The sequence below is a fragment of the Polyodon spathula genome, chromosome 14, assembly GCF_017654505.1.
Source record: "Polyodon spathula isolate WHYD16114869_AA chromosome 14, ASM1765450v1, whole genome shotgun sequence".
NCBI lineage: Eukaryota > Metazoa > Chordata > Actinopteri > Acipenseriformes > Polyodontidae > Polyodon > Polyodon spathula.
This window is the reverse complement of record NC_054547.1, coordinates 20,128,593-20,153,473: the sequence shown is the minus strand read 5'-3', so window position 1 is coordinate 20,153,473 and position 24,881 is coordinate 20,128,593. Positions and strand designations below refer to the sequence as shown.

General features: G+C 40.2%; 1 protein-coding gene across 1 annotated transcript in view; it reads left to right on the top strand.

Annotated features, from left to right (window-relative positions):
- The first annotated feature begins 870 nt into the window (after positions 1-870).
- LOC121326779 (antithrombin-III-like) overlaps positions 871-24,881 on the top strand; it is a 60,936-nt gene continuing 36,925 nt past the window's right edge. Inside the window, exons 1-2 of the mRNA XM_041270264.1 lie at positions 871-971; positions 24,079-24,433. Coding sequence (XP_041126198.1) covers positions 24,080-24,433 — 354 coding nt within the window. The 5' untranslated portion in view covers positions 871-971; position 24,079. The remainder of the gene's footprint in view (positions 972-24,078; positions 24,434-24,881) is intronic.

Genomic DNA, 24,881 nt, shown 5'->3' with positions numbered 1-24,881 from the left:
GTGTATTTGTCTTCATTTGTTTTAAATCCGCTGTTTAGAAGATGTTATGCAGCACATCATCTGTCACTCTGCACTTGCACATGCAATTCTCAGGCCGATAAAACACAGTATTGCCATTAAATAAATAGTCAGAAACGCATCTCCCACCATGACTGTCAATATGAAACCAGCACTATCAGTATGACAGTTGACGACCATGACATTTACCAACAGTATTAATGGCAATGTATTACTTCATGAAAATTGAATAAGTGGTATTAAAGACATAAGTAATTGGGTAAGCACATTATAATGACTGAATGGCAGTATGTTCAATAAGATCTTGTGTTCTCAGGTGCACAAATGTAAGGACAGAGCCAACCCAACCCCCCCCCCCCCCCCCCCCATATATCGCCCAAACTATATTCTCAATAACTCATACTATATAAAGTTAATACTTTATTTCATCATAATCGGACAGGCGGTTTTCCTGATATATGAACAAATATGATGTGTTTTGCTGACATTTAATCTCCTCATATAACAGCGTTCAATTACAGAATACAAAATACAACAAGGCTGCAGTAAAGACCTGTACTAGACGGTCAAAACTGACAACCCCACTGAAGTTTTTTACTACTGTGGTTTGAGTATTAAGTAAAGGTTTCAAAGCACCGTCTAGACAATTAAAGTAACCCACATCAGTTTCATAAATATCATTCTTTAAATAAAAAGTTAAAAGACATTAGCCTATTATATATTTTATTTTATTAAAACAGTCTATCAGCAGTTCAAAGGTTAACCATGGTTTGTTAGTCTGTGTAAATGTTGCACACCACAAACTAGGTTTCAACCCCCTGGACATCCAGCAGGACAATGACCTCCCTTGCTGTGTTTGTCAGCCTGGGGCAGTGCGCTGTATTATCTCTGTCACAAACCTGAGTCTCACGGCTCTGTCGTATCTGCACAGAACTGAATAGAAAAATAGTAAGGTAAGACAAGATCTAAATTCTACTTTTCCGTGTCTTGGAGGTGTTTGGACTACACTCGCCTCTGAAGGTTTTGATTAACATGGGTCTGGAGTAACAATATTAGATAAGGGAAGACTAACAGTAAGTGGTGAATAGGTAAAAAAAATCCATTGTTAAACAATACAATTCTAGATTGTTTGATACTTTACCACTTTGAATATGTCTATATTCACTCAAATGCCACTGCCTAACATCACTAATAATACTGTATAACATTATTACTTAAGAGACCTCAAGAATTATAATAAAAGTTTTCTGACTACTAGTCAAACAAATGCATTAGAAATGCAGAATTTTCAATTGCAGTACTATTTCTTTTCAGTTTTCAAAGTGATTGATTACAGTGTATTTGCTGACTGGCAAATCGGCAGTGTTCTAACTAATCCAAAACGGTGAATTTTCATTAAACTTTCATATCGATGTGAACGCCATAGCACTTTCTCTTACATTCTTTAATTTCATTTTTATTTTACATGTAATTGCCCTCATGGCCACTAGGTGTACAAAGAGTACCGTATTTCTTCGAATTTAAGACTCAGCCCAATTTAACCACCTTCAATTTGAGGAAAAAATAAAACTTCAAATAAATATGTATTTACAAAGATGAAACCTCAATTAAAAACACTGTTGTTGTAGATTAACCACAGAGCTTGTTTATTGTGCTGTGCACTGTATAATAAATACTGTAACGTGCACGGGGGAAGGCAGCAGCAGGACTGGTAGGTGACATAATCACATACAGAGACATAAGCCTGATATCTGCTCCTTGCAAGGGAGCCGGCTCTTTTGTACAGCGGTATCGGTGCTATGCTTTAGTGCGAGAGGTCCCAGGTTCGTGCCCGCCCTCTGCCTGTGTGAGGAGCCTATCTGTGTGAACCAAGATCGCTACAATACTTAAGATGGCGTCTCTGTCGTACACATTGGGCAGTCCTAAGGGCTTTTAAAAACGCAGGGTGCGTGCATAGTTGGCCGTTATCTGTTAGACAACACAGGGGAGACTGCAGAATTTAAAACAAGAACCAAAAACAAACTGAAAAAGTACCCATCTGGAGTCTGAACAATTAAAAGAAAGAACATTAATGTAAACAAAACAATCTGCATATAAGTGATGCTGTCAATTGTTTTGTTTCATGTAGTAGCAGCTGCTGCAAATTGATGCTTTGTTTTGTTTAGTTAAGAACTGTGGAGCTAGCTATATTATTTAACATAAATGAAAATTTTAAGAAATGAGGTGCTATGATGACCTACGTTTAACGATCATCAAAGGGAGTTATCATATAGGAATTCTGGTCACCACCTGTTTTTGCTAAACTGGAATTGATACATTTTGCTTTTTTTGTGTTTTTCTGTGTATGTGTGCACGGGGCTGGCGTGGTCATTGTTCAGTGTTGGGATTAAGATACTGTTCTGTAGGAACCGTCAACCATCACACTATGCCACCACTCAGTCATGTCTTTTGTTGGTGATTTTATATATGCATCACTATACTGTATTCGAATTTAAGAAGCGGGGTATGTTTGAGAAGCCAAAACATGTTTAAAAAAGTGTAGGGAAATATATTTGAAAAATGATTTTTTTAAAATCATAAATACTTTATATGTATAAAAGAAAATAATGTTAAAGCAATCGTATAAACACTAGATACAAGCAAGCAAAGACTCACAGGTCACAGCATGCCCTAATGTATAAGTTTGTATCATAACACAGACATCCGTGGAGTCAAATCAAAGAATTGACTGACGAGTCAAAAAAAAAAAACATTACATTAAATACTATGAATATATTAGCATTTCCACCCCATTTCTTATACTCTCTTCCAGTCAATATGGATCCACACTGTTATCACACACCTTCAACACACCTCCTGGTAAGGGGGGAAACTCGCCCAAATCTATAACATTCTATAGTGTGTTACATTTAAATTTTAAGTTAATCTGTTAGAAACTGTTTCAAACTAGTTCTTTGTCTGTGGTGTTCTGTTTTCACACTTTGTCTCCACTCCTCCACACATCTTGATTAGACACCTGCTAACTTTGGCGCTCTGCCCAGACGTCAAGATATGAGAGACTGCAATTGTCTTGCTTAGCTAGTTCCATGTGTTTTAAGCTGTATCAAAATATGTAAATACAAATTTAACATAGAAATAAAGAAACTTATAATCAAATACATAATTAACACTTTATGCAGAATGTCATCTCCTAAGATTTCCCCATTTTGCACTTTTGGACAAAAAGAACACAAGAGTACAATTTAAACGATATCTTGTAGTTTACCTGTGATGCTTAAGCAATTTCACCATTTCTTGTCTATTAATTATTCTTTTCAAATTTACCAAATACATTGCCCCAAGTTCCACAACATAAATAGGCCTAGAGCCCCAAGGATAATGAGGAATATCCAATCCCAGAAGTTATCTCCCATCGCTTCTCCCAACCTGCCATTCCACTTTAGTACTGTGGCTTTCAGGTTTGTGAGATCGATTTCAACCTTTGCTTTAAACCTTTGCGGTCCTATGGCGGACCAGGTCCAACATTGCAATTTTCCCTTTCTAGTCCGATGTCAGATCCTGTACAACATCATCAAAAAGACATAAAGTGCAGGTCTCTAGTCATTTTTTATGTGGAAAAGGCCAAAAAAACCTTTCAGTGAGACTGATAGGAGCCAAATGAATCCGAAAAAAGGGGCGAATCTGAGCAATAGATAACACGGACACAAACAAAGGAGATAGCTGCTTCCGCATCCAGCGCTCAAAGAATAACACAGACATTTGCAGAGCTTTTTGAGATGTTATAGTAATAAAATAATGACTTGGATCACATTATTGAGGCTTTTGGTGATAAAACGAGTGATCAGGAGAGGATTTATCAGTATGCATGTCTATAAAGTGGTATGTGAAAAATACAGCGAACAAGGGGTGGGGTTTGGCTGGAGATGCAGTACTGATGTCATTTTGCCATGCAATGTCTTTTAAACCTGTTTTACTCAGAAAAAAAAAATTTAAACAGTGCATGTAAAATAAACTGCGAGTGTGAAAATAAAATGGACCTGATGGCGCCTGACAAGCACTGAATGAATGGACTGCAAAGGGTTAAGCAATTTCTGTCGTGCTTGTTGCAAGTTCAGCTTAACCAGTTTATGTACCTGTGAGAACATGACAGAGTACGATTCCAAATACATGTCATCCCACCAAGCTGAGATTTCAAATTCCTCTGCTTTAGGCTCAGATATATACACATCACCAATCTGGTCTCTATGAGTTGGGGCAAAATAGAATCCAGGTTGAGTTTGACATGTAAGTGCACCATACTTCATTTCAGTATATTACTCATTATGCATCACTGGAGTTTCCTTACTTGTATTGTTTTTTTTCCTATTCTTCTAAGAATAGATAGATTTCCAATTCGGTAGTAATATTACGATTAATAGGGGTAATTGCTGAACATTAACATACCACATAGGTATTGGTTTCATAACAGCAAGCTTTATGCACCATATCACTATGGAGACACACACTCTCACCCCAAAGTCTCCTTTTTGACTCAATGCTAGACTTCCGTTCTTTTATAGTTGATCTTTCATGTCTCACTTTTCTCTTGAGCAAAAAGAGTGACACATAAAATGTCTGCTCAAACCAAATGCTTCGCAACTGCAATACCAGTCTACCATGTTTTCCCATTTTCTATATTTAGAAATAAACAACAGCCAATTGGGGGGGGGCGGGCTACTGTGCTTGCAATTATTCACAAGGAACCCTTTTGCTATATAAAAACTAAAACTAATAAATTAAGTCTGGCATTAAGAAAGAAGCGGTAGCAAGACATTATATTAAACTCTAGCAACCATACTGTGTCATGTTAATTGTTTACCTTCCGAGTTGTTTTCACCTTCATCCACTTGCTCAGCAATTTTTTTCTTTATACTCTCTTATTAGATTAATATACTGTATGCAATGTTTATTAGACATAAGTTAAGTCATACATAATACATGTCAAAACAATGTTTATATTATCCAAAATAATTTTGAAAAACATTTAAAAAATCATCAGTGTCTAGTAGATTAATCCACTTAAACATTTAAACTTTAAACTAAACCGTCCTCTCTCTGTGGTTCTGTCCTCATCAAGTACAGAGAGAGAGACTTGACTTAACTATCAATACATCCCAATCTGTTGTTCTTGAATTACTCAGGCTAATGTTTAAACTAATGTCACGCAGATATTTCATCGAGCTGCCTGTGCTGTCCCATTGTCCCTCAGAGGCATTATCATAGTTCATGATCAAGTAGGTGCAGTTTTGCAGTTGGTCAGTAAAAGTAATCCTGTGTTGCCCTGTGTGTGTCACACTGTAAAACTGGCAGTGAGTCAGTTCTCCAAGTCTGTCTCTAGGACACTGCAGAGTTATGCTCCCACCTATCTGGACATACCTGGGCTCTAGATACTAGTATTGTTGAGGCAATTCCCATATTTTTATCAAAGCCAAAGCTTTGACTGTCCTTGTGCCATGTTTATAGTCCTTGAGTCTGCCTGAACTGCAGTTGTACATATTGACCACATTGGATGCATTGGGTCTTCATCATTTGGAGGGTCCCATATGATCTCCATTTTCTTGTAAAAAGAATGACTAGGTGTAGTATACACTGTTATGCAGTTTCCTTTCAATTCGAAGATGGCCACCAAAAACCTTGTTATGGGATATATGCCTGCCTAATGGTAGGTGTCACTGAGCTCTTTCTATCAAAGCTGCCAATAGGCCCCCTTCCCTCGGTGACGTCCTCGGTCCCGCCTACCGAGGGTACATAACTGCAGCACATGGAAGAATCACTCTATTTTTGCAACGAAACAGTGATGATGACCCTTTGTTATTGCTTAAAAAGTGCTGCATTGAGTTGCTGCTGGTTCCCCTGCCCTTCATCCTGAAAGCTGGCTGCACCGCTTTTCCCAGAATCAGTAGCTCTTACTATGTTCAGCATTGAATATGGCTGGCTGCTTCATCCTGTCTGTCGTCTGTTTAGTCAACTGTCGGTAAGCAGTATTATTAAGAGTGTGTGTGTGTGTTTTTCACCCCCTTTCTTACTTGGGAGAGCGATGTTACTCTACCGGGGCTGGGCCTGCCTTGTCTCCTTTGTCGAGTTAGCCCACCAGCTGCCTGCGGGCCTTGTTGTTTGATTGTTCTGCGCATCCCTTTGTTTGCACAGAGGACTGGCTGCAGCACGGCTCCTTATAGCCGGACCAGCTGTGTACTCCTCACCTATGCTTGCCCTGTTGTTGAGTTGAGATATACTCTGCGTTGGCCTATCACCATGTGTGTTGGCCTTACAATCGAACAGACAGTGTGCTCTCACCCATCTGTACTGCATTTTTGTATTATGTTTGTTAAAGTCAGTCGCCCGCCGCGGTTCGGCCCTGTCCGCCTTTTGTATGCTACATGCTGCTCAGGTGTGTGACCACGCTGTCAGGGTAGACATCGTTGCATAGCTGCCCCCGGAGTTGTTCAATACCGCGGTGTATGCTCGGCTCAAGCTACTGCAGTACCACGGTGTGCATGGTGCTTATTGACTCACAGTACCCGATACAGGCAGTGCGCTGATGCTGTACGGTACTCGGTGCACTTGGTACTTGGTGCATGTTATGCTGGTGCTGGGTGCATGGGGTGTGCACAGTACCTGTTGACCTGTGCTTAGTGGACTTGGTGTGCACGGGACCTGGTGCACACGATGCGTATTATACGGTGCTGCGTGGCACTTGGTGCACTTGATGCACACGTTACGCTCTGTGCTCAGTGCACGTGGTGTGTATGGTACACAGTGTGTATGGTGCTCGGTGTGCATGGCACAGTGCTTGGTGCGCACAGTATCTAGTGCTGCACAGTACTCGGGGCACCTGGTGCTCGGTACATGTTTACGCAGTACTTACCCAGCTATGACGGGCAAGGCTGGATTTCATGCCTGTGATGCCTGTAGGACTAACATCCCACAGGAGGACAGGCATTCCATGTGTTCACAGTGCTTAAGCCCCGAGAATGCCTCCTCAGCCCTACAAGGCTCTTGAGGCATCTGCGCGGCTTTTCAATCCAGAGTGCTCGCCAGTCATCTGGAGAGAGTCGCACAGGGGCGTTCTTTGTCCCCCCGCAGCGGGTCCTTCCTAGCCATGCCTCTCAACACCGTCACAGAGCCCCTCCGGGTGGAATCCCTTGTGCGCAGGCGTCTGTGTCCACCCGCAGCCGCTGCCTGTCGCCTACGGCGAGACAGGTAAATATGGACATGAAAGTTCAGATCAGCCATATCATGAAGCTTTTAGAGAGGCAACAGGCCCCACTGGCTCTGGCCGTAGCCCCCCGTGTGGCTCCTCCCTCACCCCCAGTGCCAACCAGAGTCGCTGTACCGCCCCCTGACCTCCCCGTGGGAGAACAGGGTGAGTGGGACGACCGGGGACTTTGTTCTGATGAGGACGTGCTCTCCATCGCTGCCTCGTGGGGGTAGTCCGATTTTCCAGTGGAGATGGAGATGGAGGTCGAGGCAGAACCTGAGTTCCCAACAGACTCGGTCCCTAGTTCAAAGGTCTCCTCAATCACTAGTGGGCCACCGCTGTCAGGGTCGATGCCCGTGCTCTTGGGGCGCGTAGCAGCATGCTTGCAGGTCCCCTGGACAACAGAGGCAGAGCCATGTTGCTCTGTCTTTTGGCCGCATGACGTGGTTCCTCGGCCCCAACCCTTCCCAACTTTCTATGGAAGAGGTGCGCTCCCCTTAGACCACCTAGCCACAGCGCCTGCTTAGTCCCCTCGCTGGAGGGGATGGAGAACCTAGCCCTGGAGGGGATTCCCTCCATAGAGGGAAGGCTGCACCGGTGGGAGGTCTGCCCAGGGACCCTATGTGCCCGAACCTACAATGCAGAGTTACGGAGACACACGTCCGGAGGGCTTACGTGGCAGGGACCCAAAGTACCTGCTTGACTAATACAGCTAATATGCTAGTTGCGTACACGGATGGTATCTTGCGTGACACCCTGCTCCCAGAGCCGATGGCCACGGAGTTGCAATTACTATCGCACACTTTGCTCCAGATGGGCCAGAGCCTGGCAGGCCTAGTAATTGCGCTCAGACAGCTGTGGCAGTTGCAGGCGCGGGTGCCTGATGCCGATAAGGCTGTGCTCCTGGATGTGCCTATATCACCAGGCCACACTTTTGGTCCAGCAGTGGAGGAGATCTTGCAGCGGCCTCTTCGAGAACGCAAGGCGTCTAGGCAGGTAGCCGCGTTGCTCCCTGCCCCCGCTCCGGGGTAGGTCGAGCCGATAGCACACACCCCCGACGCGGACAGTCACCAGGAGGGTACCAGTTCCCACAGCCCCGTTGGGTGACCTTAGGCATCGCCACAGGCCTCACCTCAGGCGAGGACAGGACTCTCCCGCAATGTGGAGGCAACCGGCTCAGACAGCCCTGCCTCAGCCTCAGCCACCCCAGCAGGGCTCCTGAATGCTTACGGCTTCAGACTCAGTTCACGGAACAACAGCTGCACTACTGGCACGCTTGCACCTCTAATGCATGGTTGCTCACAACCGTACAATATGGTTATGCGCTTCAGTTTTGCTTGGGACCCCCTCCTTCTCATGGCGCCACGACTACATTCGCGACGGATCTGCTTCAGGCCTCAGTGCTCCAAACCGAAGTGGCAGCCTTGCTGGACAAGCACCCCATTCGTCTCGTAGACCCCACCTCTCATGGGGAGGGGTTGTACTCGGTTGTACTTTCTGGTTCCGAAGAAGGACAGTGACTTTTGCCCCATCTTCAACCGGTTTCTGAAACACAGGAGGTTCCAAATGCTGACTCATCGTCACATACTCCAGTCTGTCCGGCCAGGCAACTGGTTTACCACGATGGACTTGCAGGACGCAAAATTTTCATGTCCCCACTCGTCCACAGCACAGGAAATATCTCCATTTCACCTTTCAAGGCAGTGTTTACAAGTTTTCCGTGCTGCCGTTCGACCTGTCCCTGGCTCCCCGTATGTTCTCAAAGTGCGTAGACGCTATTGTCGCCCCCTTGCGGCTGCATGGGGTCAGAGTGATGAACTACCTCGATGACTCGTTGATCTGTTTCCAGTCACGGGAGGGAGCGGTGGCCCACATGGCGCTGGTGAAGGAGCATCTGGTGAGGCTGGGCCTCTCCATCAACTATGCCAAGAGTCGGCTGACAGCGATGCAGTGCACAACTTATGTGGGGCTCCGGCTGCACTTCACTGTGATGCGCATACCTGTTGGACGTCTGTCGCAGCTCTTCAGCACCACCTCTCCCTGTTTCGACAGGGATCGAGGGTACCCCTTGTTTTGTGCCAGAAATTACTGGGTCTGATGGTAGCAGCGATATCAGATATCGAGTTGGGCTTACTACGCATGCGCCCGCTGCAGGCATGGCTCAATGGGTTTCATTTATATCCCAAGTGCGACAGGCACCGTCTGCTGACAGTGTGTCTTGTGTGCGTGCCGGCCCTGTGCTGGTGGAGGACTCCCTCTCACCTACGCCAAGGAGTCCGAATGGGAGTGGTTTACTACCGCAGGGTGGTGACGACGGACACCTCCAACTCAGGTTGGGGCACTGTCTGAGAAGGCAGAGGAGGCAGCGGGCCCTGGTCGGGCTGCTGGACATCCCTGCATATGCTGGAGTGACAGGCTGTGTTCCTTGCCCTCCAGTGCTTCCTACCCATAGTGTGGAACGAGCATGTCAACCACCAGGCATGACATTCAAGGATTGAAGAAGCGGATGTGCTCGTTAACCTAGGGGTCACGGGCGAGGGTATAAATAGGGGGGCGTAGCTTCAGTGATCTGTTCCTTTGCATATGGTTAAACCAAACGTCCTAGAAGGAGCCTGGATTGTTCGTATCAAAGCCATGAGTGTTCTGTCAGTCTGTGTAATAACACTATGTGTCTTGTGTTGTATGTCTTCTCACAAAGAATATTAAACAAGATCCGAAGCTGCAGCCACAGGCCAGCGTAAAACCCAAACATCACAACTCACCTTCCCACTACAGGAACTGTCTTTGCACCAGTAGCACTAAAATCATGCACTCTAGGAACTGTGTGTGTGTTTGCATTTTGTGTGGGTGAGAAAAGACGGGACTTTTGATTGCGGGTCAAACCCATGGGATTTTACAAAACAGGAGAGATATATGCTGCTGTACCACTTCCATCATTGTTATTATTTGCAGGTTCTGCCATAAGGCTTTGGACATTATAATCATTAATAAACACCCTTGCACCTGTAAATCATTTGGAGGTGTGATTAGTTCGCTCTGCATTGCACTCACCTGCACGTATTCACCACTTTGCCACAGAAGGAGTTAGTTCTCCTAGTGGCCCCCAGGTGGCCCAATCTAGTTCTCGACCCTGTGCCAGCTATTGAACGGCCCGACCTGGGAAATCCTGCTTTGCCGGGATCTCCTCAGTCAGGCGAGTGGCACTCTCTGTCACCCGGAGCCGGGCAGGCTCCAGTTATGGATCTGGCTCCTGAAAGGGATCAGATGCGGTTGTGGGTACATTGCAGAATGTTAGAGCGCATTCCACTAGATCATTGTATGCCTGTAAGTGAAGATGGTTTCAAGATTGGTGCCGTTCTAACAGTCAGGATCCAATCTCCTCCCCATGCCCGCCATCTTGCAGTTTCTGCAAGATCTACTTGAGGCTGGTAGAGCATTTTCTGGCTACCCAGTTTCTCCAAGGTGCTTGGCGAATTGTGTTCTCCTAGGAGAGCTAGTCTCCCTGAATGGATGAGAGCGCTGCGTCAGTCTGACCAGCTCTTCTTCTGCCATGGAACACAGACCCTGGGACAGCCCCTTTCGAAGCAGCGACTGTCGTATTGGATTGCGGACACAGTCTCGACTGAGTATGATGGTCGACTGAGTATGATGGTGCTGGCTTACCCTCGCCTGGGCGGGTAGCCACATATCATGGGCCCTCTTTTGAGGTGCCTCCATGGCTGAGGTTTGTGATGCGGCTAGCTGGGCTACAGCGCATACTTTTTCCAGATTCTATTGCCTAAATGTGATAGATCCCCCATTGCCTTCAATGGGCACAAGGGTCCTTGAGGTTGCACGCTCTTACCGCTGACCATTGGTCAGGCAGGGCAAAGGCGTCCCTTGTATGCTGCCTTTCTTCTCTCCCTCTCGACAGTTATGGTACTTGTTTTCCCATAATGATGTTTTTGGTGGCCATCTTCGAATTGAAAGGGAAAGTTAGTTTACCTACCATAAACCTGGTTCCCTGAAAGAGAAGATGGCCACTAATGGAAATGTCGCATCGGTCATCATCACGGTTTCGTTGAGAAAAGAGAATGATTCTTCCCTGCGTGACGGTTATGTACCCTCAGTAGGTGGGAACGAAGACGTCACTGAGTGAAGGGGGCCTATCGGCAGCTTTGATAGAAAGAGCTCAGTGACACCTACCATTAGGCAGGCCATCTTCTCTCTCAGGAAACCAGGTTCACAGTAGGTAAACTAACATTTTATACTGTGCATTAACTGTTTAGGGAACTCATTCTCCCTTCTTACTTTTTCTATTGCTTTACATTTGTTACATTGATCGCAACATCGAAAACTGTCCCTTATCACAGTTTCTACAACACAGCTTAAAACATTTGTTTTGGTTAATTTTATTGTTTAACCTAATTATGTCCCAGGCCTGGTTTAGCTAGTTTATCACGTGATTATTTTGCAACATATTTTGTGCATCAATTTTAAATGCAGAAGAACTCTATTCAGAAATGCACTTTAAAGCGTAAAAAATAAAAAATGTAAAAATTCAAAAATGCAAAAATAAATAAATAAATAAGAGAATGTCAATGCTTTGTATTACTTGTGGTATTATGTTACATTATACCAATGCACTCAAAAATGTGAAATATTACAATTACTTTGTCTGTATTATATCAAAATAAATTCGGCAGAATATGTTCACACTCCCCTGTTTGGTCAATGGCCAAGGGGGCATTTGAACATTTTTATTATTTTAATTTATTCCACAAGGAGTCATTGTTGGACTTACAACGCCATATGTTGGAGGTTTTAAATTTAATTCAATTCCTTTCCATTTTTAAATATTGACATGGTCTTTGGTATCTGTTTCTCTCTCGACAGTGCTTCATTCAGATAGGTCTTTGCCTTTTCCAGAAAACATGTTTTCTACTTGTCTTTTTTAGTTCTTCATTTTCTTTCTGCTAGCATTATTGTCAATAGAGTGGCAGTTTTTATTCTTTTTTTTACATCTAATTTTACTGCCACCAAGTGGACAGTTCCTATTGAGTTTTACAGTCAAACATCAATTCCTTTTTCTTTTGTTTCTTTTAATAATTCTATTTGTTTTCATTAGTGCTTGTTCAGAATACAGTGGTATAGTGGCCATTTTTACTGCAAACTGTTCTTACTGTAATGCTGGTTCTACAACTGAGATTGATTTCTCAGTAATTTAATACTTTAGACTATGACTGTCTGTCTCAGTGGGATTTACATACCAAGATTTAAATTGTGTAACTCAATCTGCCTCAAGCGAACTTATTGTTGATATTTTAAAACTCACCTGATATGCCTTAGCGGGACTTATAAATCAAGATTTAAATTACGTAACTCAATCTGACTCAGTTTTAATATTTATTTTTGTTCGTGAATTCCTGGAAGTACCTGTCACCACTATTTGATTTTCTTTTTCTCGTCTGGGATTCCCCGCTGGGAATTCTATCCCTGGGCACACTTGACCCTTAAATCTTATTACTTTCATGTCATTATTATGTGTGATTATTCAAACATTGACTCACCCAATCAAGATGATGATAATGGAACCAGTCATAAAAATGATGAAAATTAATCTTTACAACCAATGATTGTGAAACCTTGTTTCAGGAAGTTTCTCAGGAATCCCAGGTTTCGGCACCAAAAACTGTAGAGAAATACATTTGACAAAATATTTTTTTTATCAATATGTATAAAAGAAAATAATGTTAATACAATCATATAAACACTACATACAAGCAAGCAAAGACGCGCAGGTCACAGCAAGCCCTATAAGTTTGTATCATAACACAGACATCTGTGGAGTCAAATCAAAGAATTGACTGACAATTTAAAGAAAAACATCATATTAAATACTATGAATATATTAGCATTTCAAACCCCATTTCTTATATTCTCTTCCAATCAGTAATTATCACACACCTTCAACACACCTCCTTAAGGGGGGAAAATCATCAAACTCTATAACATATATACTCTCTATACTTAATTTTATCTTCTACTTTGAGCATGTCAATTTTCTTTATTTCAAACAATAAAACAATACCTAACTACCAAGGCACTCAGAAAATTCATCAAATTTCTCTATAACATATTATAGTATGTCACATTTAAGCATTTTACATTTGTTTGTGATGTTTTGTTTTCACACTGTATCTCCACTCCTCCACACATCTTGATTAGAGACCTGCTAACTTTGGCAGAGAGAAGAGAGACTGCAAATGTCTTGCTTAGCTGGTTACATGAGCTTTAAGTTATATCAAAATATTAAAATAGAACTTTAACATAGAAGTAAAGAAACTTATAATCAAATAAATAATTAATACTTTATGCAGAATGTCATCTCGGACCAAAGCAAGTATGAAATTCGAAGGAATACGGTAACTTAAATCTATGGTTGCGATTTCAGCCATTAAGTCACATGGAATGATTAAAGCCCAAGATGGACTATTGATATATAGCCCTGGATTCAGGTTACTATCCATTATATTAATATTGAAATACTTAAAGCAACTTAATGCATTCAATGACAAACATTTCAACTTAAACTGACTTAGTTTTTTTTATTTTAGTGTCTCTAAATGCAGCACTATTGAGTGATTCATAGTTAGGAACCATGAATGAATATACTCAAGCTCTATGAGTGAGTGAGGCTTACATGGACTTCAGTCTGCGTTAACTGGAGTTACTTGAGACAGACTTGCATTGTTATTAAAAGTATGTATTTATTTTTTTTATTTTTTGGTCCAATCATTATCCTCTAATATAGAAATTAATTCTCATCCATACTGGTGCAGTGTTGATAACTCCCTTATGCTAATGTCAGTATTAATAATGAATGCATAGAGTTGGAAAGTGTTCTAATAATGCATTGTTAATACAGTCTTGAATGAACAGCTCTTGATTTGCTAGCTTGTTACTAATTTTACCCTGGGAATGTCATCGTCAGTGCCTGTTATTCTGTCCTAAGCAACAGTTTGTGTTGGAGAGAGAGAGAGAGAGAATTATTTGTTACTTAATTTTATCTTCTACTTTGAGCATGTCAATTTTCTTTATTTCAAACAATAAAACAATACCTAACTACCAAGGCACTCAGCAAATTCATCAAATTTCCCAGTTAGAGCTTGACCTAATTCTGCTCAATTTTATAAAGTTGTTCTGCAATAAATATGGTGAGGAATACAAACCTACCTCTCTCAGAGACATAGTTTAGCTCCTACAAGTCTTGCTTTTTCCATGGAAATTGCACAAGGTGGGAATAGTAAACACAGACTGTAGTTCAAAGTGCTTAGTAGCTGACTTTTTTATTTACAAATTAAGCAGTGATACAAAACAGCAACCAAGAAAAGGTTATCTGTGTGCAGGGCAGCACACACAGCCTGTTGCTCAGCCCTTCCCAGAATCCACCTCACAGGAAGCGGTCTCCTCAGTTTCCTGTTATACAGGTGGACAATTGATTGACAATTTGGAGAATGGCCACATTACACACATATTTTTGCAGGGATTGGCTTTTAACCTCCTCTCTGCCAAACTTCAATTCAAATAAAGAAGATACCAGCAACTTGCTACCACACTCAGTGTCGCTGGGGTGGATGTGCAGACGGTCTGACCTCACACGGGGTGGGTGGTATCGGCTTGTATTGTACACAACACCCTAGTTCGATATGGATCACATAATCTGCATCAGATGTGTTTTTATCAGAAAGAAATAAAGCTGAGTGGACTTTGGCTTGTATTGTACAGCCCCCTATTCATATATACCAGTGCATAAATAATGCATATATATGTACAGTGCCTTGCAAAAGTATTCAGACCCTCTCACAAAGCTTGCAGTCATGACACTTTGCAATAGGAATTAATATGTGTTATATACACAACCTACTCCACATATTCAAAGCAAAAACAAAAAAGAAGTAAATAGATAATTAATTTGAAATAAAAATGTTAAAGTCATGATTGTATAAGTATTCAAACCCTTTGCTGTGGCAAACCTAAATTAATTCAGGTGCACAAAATGACCTTAACGAGTCACATAATTAGTTGAATGACCTCTATCTTTGTGCAACATTAGTGGTTCTCATGATTTCAAAATAAAAACACCCATCTCTGTGAGGTTCCTTGGTCGGGTAGTGATTTTCAAGCAAAGACTCAACCATGAGATGGGAGAAAAGGAGAAAATGTGCATCAGTCAATATTATCCAGAACACTTCACAAAAGTAGCCTATATGGCAGGGTGGCAAGAAGGAAGCCGTTACTAAGATATAATACAACAGGAAAACATGTTTCAGTCTGCTAAAGATTGAAACTGGGGCAAAAATTCACCTTTCAGCAAGACAATGATCCAAAGGCCAAAGCTACACTGGAGTGGCTTAAGAATAAGAAAGTGAATGTCCTTGAGTGGCCCGGTAAAAGACTTGACTTGAATCCTATTGAGAATCTGTGGAAAGACTTGAAAACTGCTGACTATAAGTAATCCCCAAGCAACTTGAGAGAGCTTGAACAAATCTACCAAGAAGAATGGGCACAAATATTTGGTAGAGACTTGCTCAAAAAGACTTGTGGCTGTAATTGCTGCCAAAGGTACTTCAACCAAATATTGAGTTGACGGGTCTGAATACTTTATGCAATCAACATATTACAGTTTTTTCTCTTTAGTTTTTGCTGACATTTATGGTAACTTGTCTTACCCTTGGAAGTCTTCAGTTTGAGCATTCAAGTTTTGAATAAATATTAAGTTTAAAAAAATGTGTCTGCATCATTTTGTAATTTCACAAAATGGGACACCATAGGAAGAGTCTGCATGCTTTTGAAAACCACTGTATATACATTCTTGGGTAACTTTGCTTCATCTTCAACTGGTTTGATGTTGGATGTGACTCCAGCAAAGTAACAAACAAGAGTGGAGTAGAACTAGAAAACTATAGCTCCAGAAATAGGTACAAACTGTTTTGGCAAATAAATGTTATTTTAACATTAGGAAAATGTAAAAAAAAAAAAAAATAATAAAAAAAAATAAATAAATAAATAAATAAATAAAATAATAACTACAACTGCCGGGCAGTTTTACGGCTCCCAAGCCCCAGTATCAGTACCCGTCTAAGCATGTTTAGTTCTCAATGTGCCAAGTTTAAAATCAGCAACTTCAACTGTTCCACAGAAGAAGATTTTAAAAGTTTTTTTTTTTTTCATAAATGTGTCAGGCAGCCATATTGTTTAACACAAGTTTCTTAAAAGTCAGTTGTATTGCTACAGTGTCAAGGATGATGCTTGTGAAGTTTCGAGTTAGTCAAGTAAACCGTTTGTCAACTGAGGCAGTTTTAAATTTCAGATGTAAAAGTACACCTGACAGCCATCTTGTTTTATAAAACATAACCATTTTGACATATCTATATTCCAATTTTACTGGGACAATAACTACCAAGTTTGGAGTTTGTTGGTCAAACGGTGTTCAAATAGTAGCAGTTTGCTGTTAAGGGTGCGTTTCATTAAAGTTTGTGGCAGCCATTTTGACATTAAAATTTACCGCAGAAACTTCTGCTTCACAAAATTGATGCAGGTTTGGATGCTGATAATATATGCCAAGTGTCAGATCAATCGCTTCACCTGTTCCCAGGTGATTTCGAAAGGTTTTATGGAAAAAATGTATCACGGCGCCAATATCAAGGATGCAGCAGAAATTTTTTTTCAGCATCTGACAGACAATGTATCCAGCCTGTTACCTGCCAAGTCAGAACCTAATCAGTCACACAGCTTTGAAGCAGCAGCAGTTTAAAGTTTTGGCAAGAAAAAAAAATCATAATAAAAAAATAAATAAAAACAAATCTTAACAATAACAATAGGCTTCCCAGCCTTTGGCTTGGAAGCCTAATAATACCTGATGTAGCATTAAGGTGTATTTTCATTAAACTAAGATAGTAACTATAGAATTGTGCACTGTAACACTTAAATTTCTTATGTTGTCCTTGTTTTCAATGTGTAATTACCGTTATTTGCCACTACGAGTTACTCATTACACAATGAGTAACTCGAGTCAAGGGTTGTGACTATAGTCTGTAGTCACATGGAATGAATGAAGGTGAAGGTGGCCTAATGCTATTGACGTGGCAATACAACAACACAAAACATGATGTCTAACCAAAACAATGCAAAACACAACACAAAAGTTCAGCCACACAGTGTTAATGACAAAAAAGTTACACAATTCAAGTTTACCATGATACAATATCAGAAACCTTTTTAATGTTTGGCCAGTCTTCAATACTCATGTTTAATGGGTGACCAGTCTTCAATGCTCATGTTTAATGGGTGACCAGTCTTCAAGGCTCATTTTTAATGGGTGGCCAGTCTTCAATACTCATGTTTAATGGGTGACCAGTCTTCAATGCTCATGTTTAATGGGAGACCAGTCTTCATTGCTCGTGTTTAATGGATGACCGGTCTTCAATGCTCATGATTAATGGATGACCAGTCTTCATAGCTCATGTTTATAATGGGTGATCAGTCTTTAATGCTCATGTTTAATGGGTGATCAGTCTTCAATGCTCATTTTTAATGGTTGGCCAGTCTTCGTAGCTCATTTTTAATGGGTGGTCAGTCTTCATAGCTCATTTTTAATGGGTGGTCAGTCTATAGAGCTCATTTTTAATGAGTGGCCAGTCTATATAGCTTATTAGTCTGGTTGCTCTTCACTGACGCCTCATCAAGGCCATAATTTCCTTTTTGATAATGTGGGGACCATAAAGGAACAAAGTAGTCTCACCAGTGCATTATACAAAAGATCATTTGTACTTTACACTTTTTACTGTATAGTCAAGAATTCTGTTTGCCTTTTTAATTTCTTCCCCACACTGTCTGGTTGCTGACAGCAATGAGTCAGTTACAACACCAAAGTCTTTCTCTTGGTATGCCTCTACTAGTTCTTTGCCACCCATTTGGTATTTAGATTTTCCATGCATGCAGAGATGCCAACATTTGAAAATGGAAATCCTAGCACCTGGTGAGCAAAGCATCAAGAAACCCTAGCATACCCTAACCACGCCCCCTTCACACACTTTTAAAGAAAAAATCAATCAATATTCAACAAGAATAATGCTTAGACAGAAATGTAATTCAGAGCTTATTATTTAACTGTCATAAAAATAAATACAAGTTTTATTAAAATCATACTTTTATGTCTGTGCCCCAGTAAAACCTCTTTCTTGACATGGCTCAAATTACAGCTTTTCAAATTAATTTTTGTATTTACAGTTTATGTACAAGCAAGTATATGCAATTAGCATCTCTGAACCCATAAATACATTTCTTAGTACTGCATATATATATATATATATATATATATATATATATATATATATATATATATATATATAATATATTATTTTTTTTTTTTTTTTACAAAACTGTAATTCATGAATTCTTGAACTAAAATTTAGGCATATAAGCCAGTCTTGGTAATTCTCAATCTAGAAACTAAGCAGAAAAGGCATTCAATTTTAGCCAAGCAAAAAAAGAAGCTTTTTACCACTACAGATTATTATGCTACGGATACAAAAATGTAAACTAAAGAACACAATTCAGTCAGTGATATCAGGTCAATGTTATGTATGTAACTTACTGTAAGTGGCACTCTTGCACTTCATCAGTACAGACTTATTGTGCACAGCTTCATAGCATTTCTTTTCCACAGACAAGAGCTTCAGCTTCTGTACACAAATGGCTTCTAGTGTGTTCCTGGATAAATTTGGGCGGAACTCTGTGTGAACTTTACGCACAATGCTGAATATTCGCTCTTTGTCTGCATTACTATGAGGTACTATCAATATGGTTAGCATCACCATGGCCAACAATGCAAACTTTCGTTGGCCTGTTGCAGGATTCAAGATCCTCCCTATCTTGTACCAGGAACCATTTGCCCTGTCTCACCGAAGAATATCTTCGGGAATGTTCTCTACTTGGTATGCAACAAACTCATTTTCCAAATGATCCAGCCTATCAACTGAGACTAAATCAAATTGAGAGCTTCCCTCCCTCCTTGCATTCATCCAAGTACTTTCTGGTTTTGCTGCCAATCACCAGATCTTCCCTGTCCCTCACATTCTTTCTATCCCTTACATTAATTATGAATGTAGACCTCACACTAGTGATTGCTACAGGCTTAATGAATTTGCTGAGAAGGACTAAATGCAAGGAATCCAGTTCTTGTTTTAGAACCTTAATAAATGGCTCTTCTCTCTGCAGAAGTGCATACAAGCCATCAAAATATGGTAAGGATGTGTGGAGAAACAGATAGGCCAGCTCCACTAGGGGGTTTTCTAGGCTGCACTGTATTCTACAGAACCTGGTGTCTGGCTTGAGAACTGCTATTGCAGGGTTTACACCACTCTTCTTGCTATCTAACTATCTTCTCCTTCAGCCTTTCTGAAAAACAAGCAATAGATAGATTTTCTAAGTCTATAGTTAGGTATCTTCCATCCTTGCTATACAATACTTATATTTTATTATTTTATACTGTAATGTTCAGCTTAATCATTAGTAATGTAGTGTTAGTTTGCATTAATTGGAATATTGCTGACCTTTGTAATACTAGAAAAATACATATAGACTGTACTGTGAGTGGGTTTAAAAACAAATACTAAAATATAATACAACTAAAATGTAATTTCACAAAAAGAAAAAAAAAAGAAGCTACTATTTAAAAAAAAAAAAAAGATTAGTGCAACTGTACTCTGTAAAAATAAAATAAAATAAAATAAATCTTCCATTATAATAGACTAGACTGTATTATACAGATTAAATGGTATTAGTTGCAGAAGACACCTTACCAGCCTTCAATTTCACACTGCCAGAATCAGTGAACAATTCACTTGAGGTCACAACTGGGCCTACATACCAATAATTGAAAACACATTACCATTTTAAAATGTTTTCACAAACGTACAATTGTCTAAAAAAAAAAAAAAAAAAAAAAAAAAAACACAAAATGTATTTTCTAATTAAATTAAGAACTAATTACTTGTTTTCAGTGTGCATAAATACACACCAAACAAACAGGGCATTTTGAAAATAAATCTAATCTGGCTAGCACAAAATAGTTACACATATTTTTACTAGCTTCTGCCACTGCAGAGGATGGGTTGCGTGGATGCCCTTTAGTCATGGCTGGCTCACTAGACTTGGTTTATTAACTACCCTGCTGGGACCTGATAAAATGCAGAAAAAAAAATTGACCATTCATTATTGACCATCAAATTAAAAATCACAGTTTTAAAATGATATAGTACTTTATAATGAAATCATAGTACAGGTCTATATTTATTTGTTTACTATGCAGAATTCCACTAGTGCTGGCCACTGCTGCAGCAATCTATCAGTACATTTGCCCAGACTGAGACACCTACAATAATTCACGCAAAAAGCAAGAAATCGCTGTTATTTGAATAAAATCAAATAAAAGTTTACTATGGTATCACACTGCGCTGCTAGGCACTGCAACCAAACTATTTTAATAATTTATAAAGTTATTCTTAAGCACAAACCTGGTGTTCACATGTTTCAGAATCTTCTTGCTTAGGTGCCACATAAGTCCTGGCACTGTTTCAACTGCTTTGGCCGATTGCCACTTTTGTCTAGATAGCAATATATGTCTATCAGGCGTTTTTTGATTCTTGCTAGTAATCTCTTTGCAGCCGACAGGGCTGCAATGTGAATTAAATTACAGGGACAACCCTGTACATGGACAGAATTGTTCTCCATTTTTACAAAGGCAGCTACACCTTTATGTACACCCAGCATTACAGCTGCATTATCTGATCCAAATGCAACACAATTTTTCCATGGTATTTCAAATGACTTCAATACTGTATCCACAGTCATAAAGAATATTTTCTCCAGTTGTCGATATACCCTCGCATGATGGTAAAGCAAGCAACTGCGTTACCACTTACCAATTTCTTCACAGAAGTAACGTATTACAACTGGCTAAAAACAGAGTCTCGATGTCACTACTGCCGTCGCTTGCAATGGCAAAAAACGTACTTTTCAAAACCGAGGCCTGTTCAGTAGCTGAAACAGATGCTAAAGTTTTGACGATTGCTGTCATTTTGCTCCTCACACAGCCATACTTGGAAGCAATTTTACTATCAGGAAAAGCCACTTTTACAAGTGGGCCTATGTGATCTGCAATGGCAATTGGTAAATTGTGCTCTAAAGAAGTTTGTAAAAAGAGTCTCTGCTTTAATCAAGTCATTGTCGCCATCTGTTTAAAAAAAAAAAAAAAAAAAAATCCAATGATCTATTTTCCTGCACTCCCTGTGTATTTCTCTTGTGTTTCAAGCTTCTGATGTGTTCATCAAGATCATTTATTACCCCATGCTTGACACTTAAATCACACCTGCAGTACTCACAGTAAGCATGATGTTCTGATATCTTACTTTTTTTATGAATGAATACTTCTTGGTGTAATCTTCTTTGAACCTTTGTACATTCAGCCGAGGTCTTTTTTGTGTTGCCATTTCCTTTATTAAAACATTCAATGTAAAAGTTAATGCCGCTATTATTTTACCATTTGTTTGCTGCCGAGGTGCTATTTTTTATTATTTTTTTTAATATATCTTGGCCATCCAATCACTTATCTTGTTTGTTTGTTTTTTTTCATTGTGTCAAAGCCTTGACCATGGTACATGTTCCATTGTAATTGGTCTCGGGTACTGTATTTTTTTTTTAAACCACAAGCCAATCACAGCACATGAATCAGATGCGAACACACCCCAAAATACAAAAATGGGAACGCGGAAACTCAAACCATCATTAACATAGAAGCACAAAAACACAACAAAAGCACCCATCTTGTTGCACTGACACGAGTCTAATTAAAAAAAAAAACATAGTTTTTTTAACTTGGCCCCTATCACCGTAGCAGAGCCTCAGAGCCCTAGCTGCTATGGCCAAACTGTAGCAGTTGGCATCTCTGGTGTGTGTCCAATACATAAGAACATAAGAACATATGAAAGTTTACAAACAATAGGAGGCCATTCGGCCTATCTTGCTCGTTTGGTTGTTAGTAGCTTATTGATCCCAGAGTCTCATCAAGCAGCTTCTTGAAGGATCCCAAGGTGTCAGCTTCAATAACATTACTGGGGAGTTCATTCCAGACCCACGTAATTCTCTGTGTAAAAAAGTGCCTCCTACTTTCTGTTCTGAATGCCCCTTTGTCTAATTTCCATTTGTGACCCCTGGTCTTTGTTTCTTTTTTCAGGTAAAAAAAGTCCCTTGGGTCGACATTGTCAATACCTTTTAGAATTTTAATGCATGAATTAGGTCGCCGCGTAGTCTTCTTGGTTCAAGACTGAATAGATGCAATTCTTTTAGCCTGTCTGCATATGATATGCCTTTTAAACCCAGAATAATTCTGGTCGCTCTTCTTTGCACTTTTTCTAGAGCAGCAGTATCCTTTTCGTAGCGAGGTGACCAGAACTGAACACAATATTCAAGATCATTAGATGCATTAATAAAAGGTCTTACTAATGCATTGTACAGTTTTAACATTACTTCCCTTGATTTAAATTCAACACTTTTCACAATGTATCTGAGCATCTTGTTGGCCTTTTTTATAGCTCCCCCACATTGTCTAGATGAACACATTTCTGAGTCAACAAAAACTCCTAGGTCTTTTTCATAGATTCCTTCTCCAATTTCAGTATCTCCCATATGATATTTATAATGCACATTTTTATTTTCTGCATGCAGTACCTTACACTTTTCTCTATAAATGCAATTTGCCATGTGTCTGCCCAGTTCTGAATCTTGTCTGTATCATTTTGAATGACCTTTGCTGCTGCAACAGTGTTTGCCATTCCTCTTATTTTTGTGTCGTCTGCAAATTTAACAAGTTTGCTTACTATACCAGAATGTAAATCATTAATGTAGATTAGGAATAGCAGAGGACCTAATACTGATCCCTGTGGTATTCCATTGGTTACCACACTCCATTCTGAGGTTTCTGTTTTCTACATGTTAACCACTCCCTAATCCATGTACATGTGTTTCCTTGAATCCCTACTGCGTTCAGCTTGAGAATTAATCTTTTATTTTACTTTGTCAAAAGCTTTCTGGAAATCTAAATAAACCATGTCATATGCTTTGCAATTATCGATGTTACATCCTCAAAAAAAATCAAGCAGGTTAGTTAGACACGATCTCCCTTTCCTAAAACCATGTTGACTGTCTCCCAGGACACTGTTACCATATAGTCAATTTTCAATTTTGGATCTTATTATAGTTTCCATAAGTTTGCATATAATAGAAGTCAGGCTGTAGTTACCTGGTTCAGTTTTGTTTCCCTTTTTGTGGATCGGTACTACGTTTGCAATTTTCCAGTCTGTCGGTACCACCCCTGTGTCAAGAGATCATGTTGCATGATCTTGGTTAGCGGTTTGTAAATAACTTCTTTTATTTCTTTGAGAACTGTTGGGAGGATCTCATCCAGCTCAGGGGATTTGTGTATTTTAAGAGCTCCTAGTCCCTTTAACACTTCTGCCTCAGTTATGCTAAAGTTATTTAAAACTGGATAGGAACAGGTTGACATGTGGGGCATGTTGTCCATATCCTCCTTTGTAAAAACTTGTGAAAAGTAATCATTTAATATATTTGCTATTTTTTTCTTCAGCTATGATTTTGCCATTTGTATCTCTTAGCATTTAATCTCCTCTTTGAATGTTCTCTTGCTGTTGTAATATTGGAAAAACATTTTTAAGTATGGCAGATATGGCAAACACTTAATGTATTGTGTGATTCTATTGCAGGATGAGACTATTAGCCATTTTGGCACTGTGTCTCTCTGGTAGTCATGCTGTAGGGGACATCTGCACAGCAAAACCCCGGGACCTTCCTCTCATCCCCATGTGCATCTACCGCAACCTGGAGCTAAATCAGCCACAGACGGATGAGGGGGAACTGGAGCAAGCCCCCCATGCCACAAACCCTCGTGTGTGGGAGCTCTCCAAGGCCAACAGCCACTTTGCCCTGTCCTTCTACAAGTCCCTGGCTGACTCCAAGGCCAACAAAAGCAACATCTTCATGTCTCCTATCAGCATCTCCACTGCCTTTGCCATGACCAAGCTTGGGGCCTGTGATAAGACATTGGAGGAGATCATGCATGTAAGTGGCGCTGGGGTTGTTGGTCCAGTATTCCATGTTAAATAACTTGTGTGAAACCTCATGCTTTAAGATACACTGCCTAGTAAGGGTAGCGCCGAAAAAGTCGACAGGTTGACTGCAAAAGTAACAGTCGATCTCAGGAACTGTAGTCAACTAATCACACGCTTCATTTCAGAGCAGCAGCAGCAGCAACATAGTCATGATTTTGTGTGTTTTAAGTGTATATAGTAGCAGACTAGCTATGTCAATATTTTAATTGTATTCAACTGTTTGAATTGAAATGGAAAGTAATTGTGAAACATGTGGCTTTAGATGAACAGAAGGGCAGTTATCTGTTGCAATCCATTACATATAAATTACATTTTAGAACATAAATAAATTATTAAAATGTAAAGCAGTTTTAAAATATAGGACACGTGGTGTGTTCCAAAGGGAGCAATGTATTAGC